At 53.3% G+C, this 19464-nt stretch overlaps 1 protein-coding gene across 1 annotated transcript in view; it reads left to right on the top strand.

Moving 5' to 3' along the window:
• LOC142913293 (neuronal cell adhesion molecule-like) overlaps window positions 1–17519 on the top strand; it is a gene marked incomplete at its 3' end in the record, with an annotated part of 28825 nt that extends 11306 nt beyond the window's left edge. Inside the window, exons 4-11 of the mRNA XM_076060834.1 lie at window positions 4265–4488; window positions 4659–4781; window positions 5535–5702; window positions 8187–8295; window positions 12670–12854; window positions 13140–13274; window positions 16668–16811; window positions 17408–17519. Coding sequence (XP_075916949.1) covers window positions 4265–4488; window positions 4659–4781; window positions 5535–5702; window positions 8187–8295; window positions 12670–12854; window positions 13140–13274; window positions 16668–16811; window positions 17408–17519 — 1200 coding nt within the window. The remainder of the gene's footprint in view (window positions 1–4264; window positions 4489–4658; window positions 4782–5534; window positions 5703–8186; window positions 8296–12669; window positions 12855–13139; window positions 13275–16667; window positions 16812–17407) is intronic.
• Window positions 17520–19464: the final 1945 nt, after the last annotated feature.

The raw sequence follows: 19464 nt of genomic DNA, 5'->3' as shown, positions 1-19464 counted from the left end.
ATCTCCCTCCCTCCCTCACTCCCTCCCTCTCTCCCTCCCTCCCTCCCTCCCTCTCCCTCAATCCCTCTCCTCCCTCACTCCCTCCCTCTCCTCCCTCCTTTTTTATTTTTATTTAACGATCAGAAGAAACAGAAAGATGCTCGGTCTTTCGGCACTTTGCTTCGTTCATCATGTCGTCTTTTTTCGTCTTTTTTGTTTGCTTACGTGCCCCCTTTTAAAAAAAAATTAAAGATATAACACGGTTTTCCCATGTAACATAAATCGCATTGTCTGCTACTGTGTTCGTAAACACCATAAAAAAAAATTCAACCTTAAAAACCCATCACCACCAGATCCCCTGCTTTTGTCACATTACACAAAGCACCCTCGGTAGCCCAACGCGTCGAGAAAGACGTGTCGCCCCCCGTCAACTGAGCGTACCGAAATTCCAGCCAAATTCTGCCAGAAACCAGGGCCTTGAAGATGCGGCAGTGGCTGGGGACGCCGCTCCCGTCAATTGCGCATTTCCTGGCCCTATAGATGGCCAGTTTGGCGTTGTTCATGATGAAGTCCGTCAACCCCTCGATATCCTTGGTACCCTCGTGCCCCCTATATCCAAAAATAAGAATTGTGGGGGAGAAATGAAGATTGAATTTCAGTAGAATATTGCGTAACAGCTTATAGAGTGAGTCTAGGCTTTTGCGGCGTACGTATTGATGCGCCACTGTTTCGAGCTCACCACAGAATCCGCGTTCACGATTTGCGTCTGTGAAAAGTGCCAGGAATGTGTTCGTGGTCACAGTCCCATGGGCAGTGCTCCAGCTAAGATCACTGTGGTGCTTGTACGATGGATTTGAGTAAAACAGCTCCCAATGAGGCCTCAAGCGATCACCGCAGGGGCATCGTGTCCCTCCAAGCGTAGCCCTAACGTGACGTTATTATTTGTTGATGGTGGAAATCGACCATTTGGGCGTACAGCTTTTTCCGGTCTACACCTGAGAAGCACCCCTCCTGGCCATTCCCCGTGGCGTGCCCCCCGTGCTGCCGTGAGGAAGAGAGGCGAGTGTGCTCCCGTGCTGGGACGACATTCAGCTTTGGTGGCACTGGGCCACCGCCGGCTGACTCGTCGCCAACGCTCGCAGCAGGCGCGCTCCCCACTGCTGTTGAGAAGGACCTTCATACCTCATTCACGAGTTTTGCGGCGAGTCTCACCGAGCGCATCTTGGTCATCGCAGTTATCTCGGCAGGGAGAAGCCATTGCCCCCCCCCCCCCCCACAGTGCCCGGTTTCACAAAATCGCCCACCCTCATGAGACGTGCGTCCACCACGCGTTTCTCCATGGCAAGGCCCACAAGAGAGGGTAGTGCCGTGTGGGGGTTCCGTAACAGCGGCTCGTGAGCAAATTCTGATGCCGACTGGGGTGTGTTCAGTCGGGCGGTGACAAGGAAACCCAATGTATCTAGGATACTCCTGTAGAAGTGGGGAATCTGCGTGAGTGGAATACCCGTAATGTCCACGAAGAAGAGCTGCTTGCTGCGCTGAAGGCCCCCCGAGGTTATTCAGAAAAAAAAGATGCTGTGGAGCACCACACGGGTGATGGGGCCGTGTAGAGAAACCTCTGTACGGCTTGTAGACGAAAAGTAGAGAGTTGGCTCAGTACACACACCAGACCGTGCCCGCCCTCCCGCAGTGGCAAGGCCAAGACACCGGCAGCCACACGGTGCTTCCTCTGCGACCAGAAGAAGGCAGCTTTCAGTCTCTGAAGTTTTGCTAAGAGCTATGTGGGTGGAGTGAGGGAAAAGAAGCGGTGCCACAAGGTGGTACCCTCCGTCGATGCTTTATTGGGCGATGCCGCTTGCCCCTCCACTGATGACCCTCCATCGTCCTCGTCCCGGTCACCGCGCGTAGTTTGGTCAGTCGGGTCCTGTTTGGGCTCCTCTGTGCTCTCGGCCGCTCGCGTTTCCTGGGAGCCCTCGGCCGCCTCGCAGGGCGCGTCGTCGCGGTCTGAAGCGCGACCCTCTTCACTGGTTTCCTCCGTCACTGCACAGGTTGCGTTTCCCCCCCCGCTTACATTTCAGGCTGCAGATTTTCTTCAGGCGTCCCGCGCTTGAGCTTGGTTCCCGCACGGGGCTTCTTCCCTGTTGCGTGTCCCGCCTCTAGGGGCGTCTGGGACGGTGAAGACTTCCGTCCTTGCCACCGGCAGCTCTCTGCGTCTCCCCCAGGCGTTGGTGCGATGTCCGACTCCAACTCTGGGAGATCTTTAAAGGGACTGACCTCATCCCCGCTTGACTCTGGGGACGACGAAGCCGAATCCCCCTATAAATTTCCTCTTCAGAGGTCCGGCTGTCAATGATGGCTGGGTGGCTGGCTGAGCCTCGGTCTCCATGGCAGTAGCTGGTGTCGGAGCGGGGTCTACCGCCATCTCGGGTGATCTCCGTGGTGAGGGACCCTCTTCTGGGTCACTTGTTGGGTGTGCTTCTTTAGCACCCTTTTCCACCGTTGCCTCGCTGTTGGATTGGGCATTTGCTGTCTTTGGTGCAGTGTTTTTTTAATATGCCCCTCTACTTTGCATAGGTTGAATTTTAGCACGTCCCTGCAGTAAAACAGCCTATGGGCCCTTCCTCCATGCATGACGACAAAGGAGCCCTCCCTCAAGCTGCCCATTGGGCACCAGCATGTAGACCTGCCTTCTAAATGACAAGACATGCCTCAAGGCAGGATTTTTGAGGCCCAGAGGCACACGCTGTAGGTTGGAAGTCAGCGTACCCAACTTAGCCAGGTTATCTTGGATGTCTTTATCGGGAATGTAGGGGGGGGACGTTGGATGCGATCACTCGTACCGATGGCGACGACAGTGGCTCCAAGGTGAGGTGCCAATTGTCAACCGTCAGCCCCTTCTCCATGGTGGCGTTTGCCACCTTTTCGGACTGCATGAAGAAAACCACCCTTCCGCTCACCTTGGAGGCATACTTTATCGAGCCCTCAGGCACGATGGCGCCCAGCGCTTCCGCGTAAACTTCGAGCGGGACATCGGTGGAAGCCGGGCGGCGGATCCCAGCCTTCGCGTGGAGGCTCCAGCTGCTGCTGCTGCTGCTGCGGGCGCCTTACAGGCCCCAAGAGACCGGCCTTGCGTAGGCGTGGTAGCTTTCTCGTGTGAGACGTCGCACACAAACTGCTAAAGCAAACCTCTCTTACTTTCTAAAGCCGAGAAAATTATTGACAAAAAAACAAGAAACGAAGATGAATGTTTATAAAGATGGTCAAACCTGTGTTATGACCACCTTCTCATAATTACTATTACTGCTGTCCACCCAAAGCTCCCATGGAGAGGGTAAAATTACTTAATGTAGAAAAAAAGCACACCAATAAAAATAAAAAAATGCTGTAAACACGCTTGCAGTACAACACAAGAGGGGTCTAAAGGGGATGTTGGCACTGCACTCACACCGGCCGGCGTGGGTACAGTGCCAACACGTGGGTGCGTGTAACACGTGGAGGCACGCGAGACAAAGGAATGAACAGAAAACACGAAAAACGCACAAAATTCTAAAAATTGCTTGAGGAACAAAGGAACTCAAAATCGAATTAACAACAAAGAAAAGCGTGATTATGAAATCGACTATCAAGTAAAAGTGGAGGATTGTGCGGAGAGCGAAGACACCTGTACACTGCAGAGAGCGCAGCCGCGCCCTGAACGGTGAAAACAACATAAAGGAACGAGGAAAGAAGGACGAAGGAAGTCCAAATAAATAAAGAAAGTGATCACAAATTGTGTGTAAAGCAAGACACTGTTGGTGAAAATACATCCCGAAAAAAGGGTGAGAAAAATAAAAGTTTTAGAGGTAAGGCCAGGAGCTTCGGGTGAAACACGTCTCTCTCCATCCCCTCCCTCCCTCCCTCCCTCCCTCCCTCCCTCCCTCCCTCCCTCCCTCCCTCCCTCCCTCCCTCCCTCCCTCCCTCCCTCCCTCCCTCCCTCCCTCCCTCCCTCCCTCCCTCCCTCCCCTCCCTTCCTCCCTCCCTCCCTCCCTCTCCTCCCTCCCTTCCTCCCTCTCCTCCCTCCCCATCCCTCCCTCCCTCCCCTCCATCTTCTCCCTCCCTCTCCCTCCCTCCCTCCCTCTCCTCCCTCCCTCCCTCCCTCCCTCCCTCCCTCCCTCCTCTCCCTCCCTCCCTCCCTCCCTCCCTCCCTCCCTCTCCTCCCTCCCCTCCCTCCCTCCCTCCCCTCCCTCCCTCCCTCCCTCCCTCCCTCTCCTCCCCTCTCCTCCCTCCCCTCCCATTTGCGCTTCAGGTTCCGGTGGAGCAAAGACGGCCGGCGTTTTGACCCAGGCTGGGACCCCAACGTGAAGCAACACGGGAATGGCTCCGGCACTTTCACCGTGGACACGGCGGCGGTGTTGGCCGCATCCGGCGGCCGACACGGCGCTATGGAGGCCTACAAGGGGGTCTACCGCTGCTCGGCGGAGAACCGGCATGGAACGGCCCTCACCGCCAACATCGCCGTGCGGCTGGCTCGTGAGTAGGGGGACAAGCACCCCGGCGCGGCGCGCGGTAAACCAGCCGGCCCGGCGTGCGCCGCGGTGCCGGCCTTGCAAAGGTGCCGCTCGCTGACAGCGCTTGCCCCGACAATCTGTTAAGGCTACACGGGCGGGGGCGGGGGCGGCGTCTTTGTTTTTGTGCTGCAGGTGCCCCGGCGTGGCCCCTTGAGGACCTGAGCCCCGTATTCGCCGAGGAGGGCTCCCCGGCCGTGCTGCGCTGCAACCCTCCCCACGGCTTTCCCCCTCCCGACATCTTCTGGTTGGACGGCTGTGAGTACCACGGTGGATAGGAAGATGTTGACTACCTCTCCTGGTACACGGGAGGTCGTGGGTTTGATCCCGACCCTGACGACGCCTGCTGCTGCGTATTTGGGAGTTTGAGGTGTCTCTCGTCGCCATCGCGGTGGCTAGGAGATGTTGACTACCTTGCCTGGTATGCAGGGCTTCTTCCTCTTTCCCACGGATGCTGATGTAGATGCAGAGACAACGACTACAATTTCACATTCAGGTTGTCGAGCCAGGCAAGCGAGAAGTGGAGTGCATCATTGCCGTGATGTATCCTTCCAGATTTGTGAATCGGGGGAGGCAGTGCGTCGCTATACGTTGTACAGGGGCTCTTCTGCTGCCATGACTTGCGCGGCGGATGATGCTGCTGATGATGATGATGCTGATGATGATGCTGCTGATGATGATGCTGCTGATGATGATGCTGATGATGATGCTGATGATGATGATGCTGATGATGCTGCTGCTGATGATGCTGATGATACTGCTGCTGATGATGATGATGCTGATGATGCTGATGCTGCTGATGATGATGCTGATGTTGCTGCTGATGATGATGCTGATGATGTTGATTCTGATGATGCTGCTGCTGATGATGCTGATGCTGGTTTAGTGGTGGACTTCTGTGACAATTCAGTTTCATGGCTCGTCGGATTCCTCCTCCTGCAGTCTAAAGATTCTCGTTCCGAACCCTTTCATCCCCCCCCCCTTACCCCCGGCGTGCTGCTGGTGCTGCAGCCATGCAGAGAGTGCGGCTGGATGCTCGAGTGTCCCAGGGCCTGGATGGCGACCTGTACTTTGCCAACGTGCTCCCCGGGGACGTGGACTACTACGTGTGCTGCACCCGCTATCCGCGCACTGGAACCATCCAGCAGAAGGGGCCGATTCGGCTGATCGTCAAACCCGGTGAGCGGCGGCGGTGGCGGCGATCGCTGGCAGGGCATGTGTGTGTACGTGCGTGCGTCTGTGTGTACGTGCGTGCGTCTGTGTACGTGTGTGCGTGTGTGTGCACGTGTGTGTGTACCTGGTGCGACTTTATAAATATCACCATTTGGAGAGACAAAGGCGGTTGGGCGTGGTGCTGGCCACCAACCCCCTCGTGTGCCATGCCGGCCTTCATAGGTGCTACTTGCTAACAGCACTTGCCCCAACAGTCTGTTACAGGCTATACGGGGGCATCCTTCCAATCCTGTGGAACCCGTCCAGTGGTCTAGACTGATTATGATGTCATGTAGGGCAGTCTTAGCACAATAGCCACCCTCCCTCAGCATTTCACTTGGGAGATCATCTCTCCCTGGTCATCCCCACTTTGCCTCATGATGTTTTCCAGGCTGAAGGATTTCCCCTCCCCCAAGACCTCACAGAAATGCTCAGTAATTCTGCAAACCTGTTCCTGGGGGTCGAACATCGGATCACTTTTCTTTCCCCTAATGATGGTGATGGGTGTGGTGCTGCAAGTTACTTTTGTGATGGAGTTAAAGAGTGATTTGTGATCGCGGGCCACTGAGGCCGATTCCATCGCCTCAATAACCGAGGGAAGGCTGCGGTAAGCCTCCTCATTCTCTGACGTGGGATGCTCTAGACCAGGGGTCTCCAACCCCCGGACCGGTACCGGTACCGGTCCGTGGCCTGTTAGAAACCGGGCCGCACAGCAGCAGGAGGTGAGCGGTGAGTCCGCAAGGAGTAAGCCCGCACGCTCTAACCCCCTAGTAGCCACAATGAGTAAGCCCACAAGCTCTAACCCCCTATTAGCCACAATGAGTAAGCCCAAAAGCTCTAACCCCTAGTAGCCACAATGAGTAAGCCCCACAAGCTCTAACCCCTAGTAGCCACAATGAGTAAGCCCACACGCTCTAACTCCCTAGTAGCCACAATGAGTAAGCCCACAAGCTCTAACCCCTAGTAGCCACAATGAGTAAGCCCACAAGCTCTAACCCCTAGTAGCCACAAGGAGTAAGCCCACAAGCTCTAACCCCCTAGTAGCCACATTGAGTAAGCCCACAAGCTCTAACCCCCTAGTAGCCACAATGAGTAAGCCCACAAGCTCTAACCCCCTAGTAGCCACAGTAAGCCCACAAGCTCTAACCCCTAGTAGCCACAATGAGTAAGCCCACAAGCTCTAACCCCCTAGTAGCCACAATGAGTAAGCCCACAAGCTCTAACCCCTAGTAGCCACAATGAGTAAGCCCACAAGCTCTAACCCCTAGTAGCCACAATGAGTAAGCCCACAAGCTCTAACCCCCTAGGTAGCCACAAGGAGTTAAGAAACAAACGTCGCCGGAGAGCTTCTTTGAAAAGGGGGAAAGACCCAATGATGAACCCCCGCCCCCCGGTCCGTGAGTAAATCGTCTTCCACCAAACCGGTCCCTAGTGCCAAAAAGGTTGCGGACCGCTGCTCTAGGCGATGAGAGTGGGCCTGTCGCCACAAGTAACCTCGACCACCACTCCTCGCCTCTGGTTGATGGGAAGGCGAGCCCAAAGTAGCCTGGGGCTTACGGCTTCCCACGCCTCACCGCCACGCTACCACGCCCCCTTCATTCTTTTGCTCAGAAGAAGAGCCACTCCCTGTTGTTTGGCAGTCTCCTACCCCTAGTAGAGGGCTGTTTACCCCTCATGGTGGCAGGAGCCAGAGCCGGTCCACCGGACCTCCTGAGTACCGCAGAGATCCAGGCGGTATTTGTCCAGCTCTCGGCAGAGTAGTGGCAGCCTCTCATCCACAGTCAGCGTCGGAACATTCCACGTGACCACCCGCAGTAGCTTTTTGTTATTTCTGGAGGATCCCCAAGGGTAAGGATTCAGTCTCCTGGCTCTGCCAAATGGGGTTTGGCCAGGAGACGTCATGGACGCCTGTCCCCCCGCTAGAATATTTTTTATGGTTTTGTGCTAATAATTGAAGGTGGAGGGGTGACCAGCCCCTTGCACCCGATCAGAGCCCCCATTTGGCCGCTGTGGTGGTTACAAACGCCACGAGGGAAATGTTCGATTGAAATTGGTCCTCCCCCCATGGCACTGCTCACCGCAGCGTTACCGTCCGGCACCAACGAGGAGGTAGGGGGTTGTTTCGCTCGACTTGACAAAGATCCCCCCGTATGGCCTTAACAGACTGTTGTTAGCGAGCACCTGTGAAGGCCAACACGGCACACAAGGGGGTGGCCAACACCACGCCCGGCCGTCTTTGTCTCCCCGGTGGCAATGTTTACTACAAAACGCACCGGGCACTCGTTTGAGGCTGATTCGACCTAGGGTAGGCCCAGGATCGATTCAGATAATCAAAATGTTGGCTGTGAGCGAGAATCAAACTCGGGTCAGCGGGGTCGGAGCGCAGCATAGTGCTAACCACTACACTACCTATCCACCCACCCACTCCCCTACGCACACACACACACACAGCTCATCCGTCAAAGAGACGTCCGGTGTTTGTGGAGCCTCGCGGTAAGACAAGCAGCAAGCTGGTGCTTCAGGGAGACACGCTACTGCTGGGGTGCATCGTTCAAGGGCTGTACGTACACACACAACAACAACCGCCATTCACCACTAAGTAGCGGTGACATCACCACGATGCTTGTGCCAGGCTATGTGCACGTTGAGGCCACGTGAAGTGTCGAACGCCCGCTGGCAGGAGGTCACGGGGCAGACCCAGGTGCCACGGGTCGACTGACTGAGATGACTGAGATGACTGGCCGATGCACCACCTGTGCCGCCTACTGTGCCAACCTGTTGTGCTTTAGCCACACAGCCCCTACGCTCGTTGTTGTGAGCGTCGATCCTCCGCCCTCCGTTGTTGAGGGCGACTGCCTCCAACTGCCCAGTAGCAGCAGCGTCCTTCACGAGCCTCTTCCACAGAGGCCAATCTTGACACCGCTGGTACCGGTCATCGGCAATTCAGTCAGCTCCACGTCCTCCTGTACCACATCACTCCATCTTTTCTCTAGCCCGTGCCGCGCCCATTTAGCCCCCTCGATCCGGCCGAACAAAATCTGTTTAGGCATGTTCTTGGGTCTTTCGGTAAAGTCACGTAGATAGAAAAATAAAAATCAAAATCACGACGTTTCATTCGCAACACAAGCAAATATATATTTCTCCTGCCTCAGCAGTTTGCCTGCTGTATTTTTTCACCTCAAGATGATTGCTTGTGTTGCGATCGAAACGTCGTGATTTTTATTATTATTTTTCTATCTACGTGACTTTACCGACAGACCCAAGAGTATGAATTCCTGCAGTCATGAAAGCTGTTTAGGCATGCGGTATCTGGGCATGCGGGCTACATGACCTGGCCAACGCAGCCGTGCCTGCCAGAGGAGCTCACCGATGGGACTTTGTCCAGATCTTTCAAGGATTTGTGAGCTCACACAATCCAGCCCGGTTAAACCAAGGATGGATCGTAGGCAGGCCAGCCTAAATGTTTCTAACCGGCAAAGATGTTCCATTAGGGGGGTCCACGTTTCGCAAGCGTAGAGAAGGGAGGGAATGACTGTGGCCGAGAAGACCTGAAGCTTCGTGCGGAGCGACAGACCAGGTAGCTTCCACACAGCGTTACACAACCAATGAAAAGATAATGCCGCTCGACTGATTCAAAGTGAGACCTCTGCTGCCAAACCGGAGCCGGTCATGAGCACACTGCCCAGGTATGGGAAACTCTTCACTCTTTCCACAACTGCCCCATCACCAATTGGGAGTTGTGGGGGTGGAGTGTCCGATGGGACAACATACCCAGGCAGGTGCTTAGTTTTAGTGGGGCTGATGGTAAGGCCCCACCTCTCAGTGGCAAGCTCCAGGTTCAGCAGCAGCACCTCCAACTCCTCCTGAGTGAGCAGCAATTACCAGATCATCGGCATACATAACGCTGTTGACCAATAGGGAGCAATCCCTTGACCGCACCTGGGCATCGATCAGCCTCCCATTGTATCTATACCAGATGGAAATTCCTCCCGTACAGCCATCCAAGGCTTTACGAATTACGTGGTCGAAATTGATGTTTAATAATGTGGGAGCCAGAGGACATCCCTGTCGCACAACAAGGTAAACAGGGATTGACTCCGACTCCCGGCCACGTAGTTTTACCCGGTGCCTGCTCACCATCATGAAGGTCCTTAATAATTGTGAGCAGAGGGTCAGGGACTCCAAATGTACGAAGAACAACCCAGAGCCCAGGCCTACTGATGGTATCATAGTCCTTGACCAGGTCAATAAAGCAGAGATGTAGATCTTGTTGGAATTGCCTACACCTCTGCTGTAGCAGACGGACAGAAAATATGACATCTGTGCAGGACCGCCCTTTCTTGAAACCGCATTGGGGCTCCGCAAGCCTCTCCTCAGCGTGCCTGGTAAGGCGATGTTGAATAATCCTTGCCAGGACCTTTCCCGGCACACTGAGGATTGAGATGCTCCTGTAGTTGTAACAGTCTGTGCGGTCCCCCTTCTTAAGGAGGGGGACCACCAGGGCATCCTTCCAATCCTGCAGAAGCCGTCCAGTAGTCCAGACTGTTATGATGTCGTGGAGGGCAGTCTGTGCACAAACGCCACTCTCCCTCAGCATTTCACTTGGGAGATAATCTCTGCCCAGTGCCTTTCCTGGTCTCAGACTCTGGATCGCCTTCAGTACTTCCTCAACAGATGGCACCTCAGCCAGCCACTCACAGGGGGTGACTTCTTCCAATATCTGAGGCACCGCAGGTCTCAGTAGGGTCATCCCCCCTTTGTCCCACAATGTTTTCCAGGCTGAGGGATTTCTCCTCCCCCAGGACCTCAGAAATGCTCAGCAAATCTGCAAAACTGTTCCTGGGGGTCGGAGATTGGATCGCTGTTCTTTCCCCTGATGATGGTAATAGGTGTGGTGCTGCAGGTACATTTTTTGATGGAGTGAAAGAGCAATTTGTGAATGCGGGCCATTAAGGCAGACTCCATCTCCTTAGCAACCCGCAACCACCACCCATCCTTGCAGTGCCTCACGGCTCTTCGAACCTTCGAGCGAAGGCTGCGGTAAGCCTCCTCATTCTCTGACGTGGGATGCTGTAGACGATGAGAGTGGGCCTGTCGCTTTTTCTCAGTCAGCCTGAACATCTGTCAGCCTGGGTCTCTGGGGAGGTCTGGACCGTGTACCCAAAGCAGCCATTGCAGCTGCATGAGTCACAGTCCTAAACCTCGCCCATTTACCCTCGACATCAGGAGGAGTCGGGGACGATGCCAATCCCAGCCGCAAGCGATGATGAAATTCTCGCTTGCAACTTTAATCAGCTAGCTGAGACCAGGCCACTATGGGTTTGAATGGGGTCCTGGGTGTACATCCACCACCGGAGTGGAAGAATGGCAGGCGCATCTTACAGATGACAAGTCGATGGTCAATGGGCAGATCAGCTCCATGGTAGGTCCTGGTGTCAAGGACATGGGCCCTCATCCGCCGTTCTGTCACTATGTAGTCCAGCAGTTGTTCTTGCTTGGACCCGGCATGCATCCATGATGTGTGGATGCGCCGATGCCGGAACGGCGTGTTGGGTTGCACAAAAATCTAGCAGCCTCCTACCGTTGTCATTGAGCTAATCTGGCCCATGCCCTCCAATCACTCCAGACCAGGTGCCAGCATCATGACCAACTCGGGCATTGAAGTCGCCCAACAAGATGACTCTATTCCGAGGGGCCACTTTAGCTAGCACTTGTGACAGGAGGTTATAGAAGGCATCTGACTCATCGACCTTGCCTGCATCCCTCCACGGATGTTCATCTTCGGTGGGGCATATGTAACCATGACCACCACTCCTCGCCTCTGGTTGATGGGAAGGCGAGCCCAAAGTAGCCTGGGACTTACAGCTTCCCACACCTCATCGCCACGCTCCCACGCCCCCCTCATTCATTTTTCAGAAGAGCAGCCGCTCCCTGTCGTTTGACAGTCTCCTGCCCCGAGTAGAGGACTGTCCACCCCTCATGGTGGCAGGAGCCACAGAGATCCAGGCGGTACCATTCCAGCTCCCGACAGAGGAGTGGCAGCCTCTCTTCCGCAGTGAGCGTTCAAACATTCCACGTGGCCACACGTAGTGGTTTTTTGTTGTTTCTGGAGGAGCCCTGAGGGTAAGGATTCAGTCTCCTGACTCCGCCAATTGGGGTTTGGCCAGGAGACGTCATAAACGCCTGTCCCCCCGGGGCCTGCGACACAAGCTTAATAAGAGTTTTATTTCATGGTTTAGTGGTAATTAATTGAAGCTGGAGGGGTTACCAGCCCCTCGCAACCGTCCAAAGCCCCCTTTTGCTGCTATGGTGGCTACAAACGCCATGGGGGGAATGGCGAATCTAAGTTGGCCCTACTCCCATGGCACTGCTGACCACAGCATTGCCGTTCGGCACACGTACGCACACGCACGTACACACACGCACGTACACACACGCACGTACACATGCGCACGTACACACACACACGTACACACACGTACACGCACGTACACACACGCACGTACACACGTACACACGCACGTACACACACACACGCACGTACACACACACGCACGTACACGCACGTACACACACGCACGTACACACACGCACGTACACACACACACGCACGTACACACACACGCGACACGACTATTCACTTCACTACTGTACACTACACTGCTATGCACTACACTTCACACTACACTACGTAATATCCCACGCTAGTTTCGCACGCACACCCACGAACGTGTGTGCGCGTGCGTGTGAGTACACGTGCACGCGCATCCACGTGCGTGTGTGCACGTGCGTGTGAGTACACATGCGCGCACACCCACGTGCGTGTGTGCGCGTGCGTGTGAGTACACGTGTGTGTGCGTGTGAGTACACATGCGTGTGAGTACACGTGCGTGTGAGTACACGTGCGCGCATTCCCCCGCTTGCGTGCGCTCAGCCCCACACCGCAGCTTCGCTGGGCCAAGGTGGACGGGGAGCTCCCAAGCGGCCGCATCACCTTCGGTGCCTTCAACCAGACGCTGGCAATCCGTCACGCGCTGGCGGCCCACGCCGGTGTCTACCGGTGTCACGCCGACAACGGCGAGGGCAGAGCCCTGCACACCTTCACCGTCACCATGGAAGGTGCCTCGGGGGGCGACGGAGGGAGCGGCGGCACGGCGGTTAGCGAACCCTGCGGGTCCCAAGTCGCGGCAACGATTGTTTTGACCGGTCCCGGGCCTCTCCTAGGTCGACTCGACCTCAAATTAATACCCCCCCTCCTTCCCCCCTCCTTCCCCCCTCCTTCCCCCCTCCTTCCCCTCTCCTTCCCCCCTCCTTCCCCCCTCCTTCCACTCTCCTTCCCCCCTCCTCCCCCCCTCCACCACCTGCTCCCCCCTCCTCCTCCTCGTGTTTTCCCGACCGCTGCAGCCAAGCCTTACTGGATCGCTCCCGAGCCAGAGAGCCGCGTCTACGCTCCGTGGGACACCGTGGAGCTCGCCTGCCTCGCCGACGGAATCCCCAAACCGCTCGTCCGCTGGTTCTTCAACGGCGTCCCCATCGACGGTGAGACGCCTCCTCGCCCGCTCGTCCAACCTATGCGCTCGCTCACTACCCACTGACTTTGCTCGTCCACACGCTCGTCCACTCTCGTACGCTCGCTCACTCGCTGACAGCCTATCACACGCTCGCTCACTCGCTGACAGCCTATCACACGCTCGCTCACTCGCTGACAGCCTATCACACGCTCGCACACTCACAGTCTATTACACACTCACACACTTATAGTCTATTACACGCTCACTCACTCATAGTCTATTACACACTCACTCACTCACAGCTTATCACACGCTCACTCACTCACAGCCTATTACACACTCACTCATAGTCTATTACACGCTCACTCACTCACAGTCTATTACACGCTCACACACTCATAGCCTGAGAATAGGTTTTCCACTTTTTTCTGACAATAAAACAGCTGTGTTAAGATGTTAACACACCAAACTGAAACCTTTTACGAGTAATAATGTCTGCATTAACCACCACATATACTGGTGGTCAGAATGCAACCAAAAAACATACTCTGATTCAACAGCATTAATTGATGAGATCAAACAGTTCTCGTTGAAACCCTCTGCTGTCAGACCACCAATATTATATGGCCTTCCAAAGATACATAAACAAGATACACCCCTTCGTCCCATCGTCTCTACTATCAACTCCCCCACCTACAAACTGGCACGTTTTCTTGCTGATATACTGCGACCTTTCACTGGAAAAACCACCTCTGCGGTACTAAATTCTACTCACCTGGTATCGACAATCAAAGGCATTTCCCTGTCCCCAGACGACCTGCTTGTCAGTTTTGATGTGGTGTCCTTGTTCACCAAAGTCCCGGTACCTGACACCATCGCTATCATTGAAGACCTGGTTCATCAAGGACTGCATACTGATGTACCCCCCCTGGTGAGACATTGCTTAACCAACACATACTTCACCTGGAATGGAATTTTCTACAAACAAACTGAGGGCACCCCAATGGGCTCCCCCCTATCTCCGGTTGTAGCCAACGTATTCATGGAAAAATTTGAAACTGACGCCATCCAGACTGCCACTCTACGCCCGACCTTATGGAAGAGGTACGTTGATGACACCTTTGTCATCTGGCCACATGGCCAGCCTGCTCTAGACCAATTCCGCGACCACATCAATTCCATACACCCAGCCATCAGATTTACCATGGAGGTCGAAAAAGATGGCAAACTACCCTTTTTGGATGTCTTAATTAAAAGGAGACATGATGGTTCAATGAGCCACTCTGTCTACAGGAAAGCTACCCATACAGATGCTTACTTGAAACCGGATTCCCACCACCATCCATCCCAGAAGAACTCCCTCATCAAGACTCTATACCATAGAGCCCAATGCATTTCTGACCAGGAACACATTACCAGTGAACTCAAGCACGTACACCAGGCTCTCAGGGCTAATGGTTACTTCGACTACACAATCCGCAAACCATCACTCCAGTCATGAAGAAGGATCCTCTTGTGGAGCCACTCAAAACCATCACCTTACCCTACATTGCAGGGGTCACTAAAAAGATCTCCAAAATCCTGAATAAACACAAGATCCAGGTCCGATTCAACACAGTACATAAAATCCGTGATTTAGTTCCATCTGTAAAAGATGCTGTTCCAGACATACAGTACCCGGGCGTTTACAAACTAAAGTGCCTCTGTGGTAGTAGCTACATTGGAGAAACCAAACGACATATCTCGGACCGCATCCGCGAACATAAAGCAGACTTGAAACACGGTAGAACGAACTCCTCTGCCGTGGCAGATCACTGTTATAATTCAGTGGGCTCACATGACATTGACTTCTCCAAGACGGAGGTTCTTTGCAAACCAACCGGCTACTATGAGAGATTCGTTCATGAGGCCATTCACATATACAAGCACAGAGACAATTTCAACCGAGAAGATGGATTCTGGCTTAGTAACCATTGGAAAGATGTTTTAAACATTTTCTGTTCTGAATTAATTGTATTTTACGATGAACTTCAGACCGCAGCTCTTTCGCCAGCATTGACTCTTAATACCTCTCACACCACGGTTAATGGTATGGTTTACAACATGGAGTATAATAGCGCCTTGCAGCTGTCTCTCTCCCCCTCCTCTGTTCCGACCATGGATGAACTCGTTCGTCTGAACGGGGCCCGTAGCTATCCGTGTTGCTAAAGTTGAGGGTAAGAATCCACCCATTTTTTCGCCATATAGCATTGTGATATATAACGACTTATTGTTGGTAGCTTAGCTGATTGGAGAATATAGAGTTTATTGATAACATTAAGGTAATTTATATTTTGGTTTTATTTTTTATTGGTTCACTATATAGTACTGTGATTAGCTCAGATGTGTAGGCCTTGACTTCAACATAGCCATTTCTGTGACCAGTCACTAGCTAATCACTCAGTTATTTCAATGCTAAATTCGCCTAGTTATTTCAATGCTAAATTATCCTGTTTGATTTGTACTAAGTGCCTCGGTGAATGTGTATGCTCTGACTTTAACATAGCTATTTCTGTGACCAGTTACAAGCTAATCACTCAGCTATTTCAATGCTAAATTCTATGCTAATTCCTTTGTCAAGGGGTGCCTCTGCGGATGTGTATGCTTTAACTTAGCTATTTCAATGCTAAATTCTATGCTAATTCCATTGTCAAGGGGTGCCTCTGCGGATGTGTATGCTTTAACTTTTAACATAGCCATTTCTGTGACCAGTCACAAGCTAATCACTCAGCCATTTCAATGCTAAATTATATGCTAATTCCTTTGTCAAGGCGCTTTGTTTCTTCTCACACAGCTTAAAGGTCGTGATCTGAACGTGGCTTTTTCACTCCAGCGCTGTCCTACCAGACAGTCTCGTCCCTTCACCTGATGAAGGCCGCTTGTGTTGTGGCCGAAACGTCATGAAAATATTATTGTGTTATTTTATTTTATCAATTTATTATTTTATTCTCATTCTACGTGACTTTACCGAAAGAACCAAAGAAGATGAATCATTGCAGTCACGAAAGCTTTAAATCGAAAAGTATATGCATTGTCTTTGAAACTGATTGGTCCACACCAGAGGCAGCTGTCAAACTCACAGAAACTGATTGGTCCACACCAGAGGCAGCTGTCAAACTCACAGAAACTGATTGGTCCACACCAGAGGCAGCTGTCTCTGGTGTGGACCAATCAGTTTAAAAAAACAATGAATTTTCTTTCAAAACAGCTGTGTTAAAATGGTAAAACACCAAACTGAAACCTTTTACAAGGAATCATGTCTGCATTAACCACCACATATGCTGGTGGTCAAAATGGAAACAAAAAACATGCTCTGAATCGTGTCAAGGCCCCCACACGCACCAAACCGTGCCGGGTGTCGTGTCGCTGTGCGGTGGAGCAGAGGCCCCCGCGGTGCCCGGGCGGAGCGTGGACGGCGACTCCCTGACCCTGAGGCGGCTGGACGGGGGAGCCACCGGCGTGTACCAGTGTGAGGCCTCCAACCGGCATGGCACCATCCTGGCCAACGCCTACGTCAAAGTGCCGGGTGAGCGGGGGGCGGGGGGTGGGGGGGTGACCGGGAGGAGGTGGGAGGAGGAGGAGGGAGGACGAGGAGGGAGGTTGGAAGAGGGAGGAGGAGTATGGGGAGGAGGAGTATGGGGAGGAGGAGGAGTATGGGGAGGAGAAGGAGTATGGGGAGGAGGAGGAGTATGGGGGGGAGGAGGAGGAGTATGGGGAGGAGGTGGAGGAGTATGGGGAGGAGGTGGAGGAGTATGGGGAGGAGGTGGGAGGAAGAGGAGTATGGGGAGGAGGAGTATGAGGAGTATGGGGAGGAGGTGGAGGAGTATGGGGAGGATGAGGAGGAGTATGGGGAGGAGGAGTATGGGGAGGAGGAGGAGTATGAGGAAGAGGAGGAGTATGGGGAGGAGGTGGGAGGAGTATGGGGAGGAGGAGGAGTATGGGGAGGAGGTGGGAGGAGTATGGGGAGGAGGAGTATGGGGAGGAGGAGGAGAATGAGGAGGAGGAGGTCCTTGACTGGACAGACGGCTGTAGGTCGCCCCCCTCTAGGCAGGGCACTTTGGACCGACTCTGACGGACGACCCCTTCCGGCTGGCTGTCTGTGCCCCCCCACTCCTCCCACAGCCGTGCCCCCACAGATGCTGTCGAAGCAAGACAGGCTGTACGTGGTGAGGGAGGGAGAGGCGGTGTACATGGAGTGCGCGGTGTTTTCGTGGCCGCCCGCCGAGTTCCTGTGGTGAGACGGAACGCTGCCCTGGCTCCTTCCCTCTCCGCCTCTCTCTCTCTCTCCGCTCACTTAGACGATTGTTTATTTATTTGAACCTCATGGTGGTTCCCCGGGGTATCATAATACCCCGGCTCTCGCGTAATGTGCGTGATGCAGTAATTTTTAGTCTGCTGATGGCCGGCGATGCGGCAGTCGACTCATCTCGACGAGCCGCTTGCGATTCGCCGCTCAAAGTTCAATGTTAACGGTGACGGTTTTTTTTTCACGCTGATGTTTAGCGTTTCGAGATCGCCGAGCGTGGCACTGATTTCGGATCGACCGGTACCCCGGTCGCGGAGTTGAGTAACACCCCGGTAAAAAAAATAGCGTCCCAGAAATAAAAGATTCCCGATCGCCTCGGCCATATTCTTTGTGGGGGTGTTTTCCGGTAAAGTCACGTAGATCGGTTCACAGAAAAATAACGGAAAACCAAAAACTTCGACGTTTTGATCGCAACGCAAGCGGTCGTCTATAAGAGGGGTAGTGGGCGCGCGAAATGGCTGTGTCGGTGTCAATACTGTGAACGCGCAAGTTTGAAATGGGCGTAAATTGCAACTAGCTAAGGTGGTAGGATGGGAACATCACAGCCAGTCATGACTTAAACTGGTTGATAACATCCTTCACTTTGCACCCATCTCCTCGGTTGAAATTGTGTCCGTTTCTATATGTATATGGATGGCTTCACGAACGAATCTTTTGTTATAGTAATAGGTTTGACCCTTTTGACTGGCACAAAAACTGACACCTTTATTCAAGGCATCATGTTTGCAATAACCACAACACAAGCAGTCAAAATGCAAACAAAAGAGACAACTCTGATAATAATATGCACTGTCCTTGAATTTGATTGGTCCACACCCGAGACGGCTTTTCTTAGAGCCTAGTCTCCACTGGTGTTGGACCATTATCAGAGTTGTCTCTTTTGTTTGCATTTTGACTGCTTGTGTTGTGGTTATTGCAAACATGATGCCTTGAATAAAGGTGTCAGTTTTTGTGCCAGTCAAAAGGGTAAAACCTATTACTATATCTTGTTACTGGCAAAGGAGGTCTCATAATGAATATTTTGTTGATGGCCAGCGAGCGTGCAAAGTACCTTCATCTTAGAGGAATCTACTTCGCGTGAGCCAGTTGGTATCATTCACTACCCCGGGGGTGCCGCCATGAGGATAGTTTCACCAGCTCATGGCCACTGAGCTACGGAGCGCTTTATACTGTGTAGGAACCTCCTGGTTGTTACACCACCAGCAGCACACAGGGGATTGTTGTTGTGTCTGTCAGTCGTGCATCCAATCATGGGAGGGGTGGGGCTGGGTGGGGAGGGGCTTGGGTGGGGCTGGGTGGGGGGTGGGAGGGGTGGGGCTGGGTGGGGAGGGGCTGGGTGGGGGGTGGGGCTGGGTGGGGGGTGGGAGGGGTGGGGCTGGGTGTGGAGGGGCTGGTCACCCCGTGGTGCCCTTATAAAACTCAACGTTTAACCTACTCACGCCGGCTCGTGCCCGCCCTCACAGTCGGGCATATTGTGCTGAATGCACCACGCTGCCATTGACCGAGCAACCCAACGTTCCTACTACCAGCTCCCTCCCTCCGCAGGAGAATGTGTTATCAGAAGCGGCCATGTCGCAAACGACAGCCCCGACGAAGTGGCTCATTTGTTCGGCTAAGGATGCCTTGGGCGCTCTTTGTACCGCGAGGCCTGTACCTACGTTGAACTTCTTCTTTGGTTCTTTCGGTAAAGTCACCATGTAGAATGAGAATAAAATATTAAATTAATAAAATAAAATAACACTATAAAATTCTCACGACGTTTCGGCCACAACACAAGTGGCCTTCTTCACGAAACGTGAGAATTTTATTGCGTTATTTTGTTTTGTTAATTTATTTATTATTTTATTCTCATTCTACGTGACTCTACCGAAAG

This window comes from Petromyzon marinus, unplaced genomic scaffold (genome assembly GCF_048934315.1).
Source record: "Petromyzon marinus isolate PM22_M1 ecotype Great Lakes invasive population unplaced genomic scaffold, UKy_Petmar_22M1.pri1.0 PM_G_Scaffold_24, whole genome shotgun sequence".
NCBI classification, from domain to species: domain Eukaryota; kingdom Metazoa; phylum Chordata; class Hyperoartia; order Petromyzontiformes; family Petromyzontidae; genus Petromyzon; species Petromyzon marinus.
Note: the sequence above shows the minus strand (reverse complement) of the source record. Positions and strands in the feature narration are given on the sequence as shown.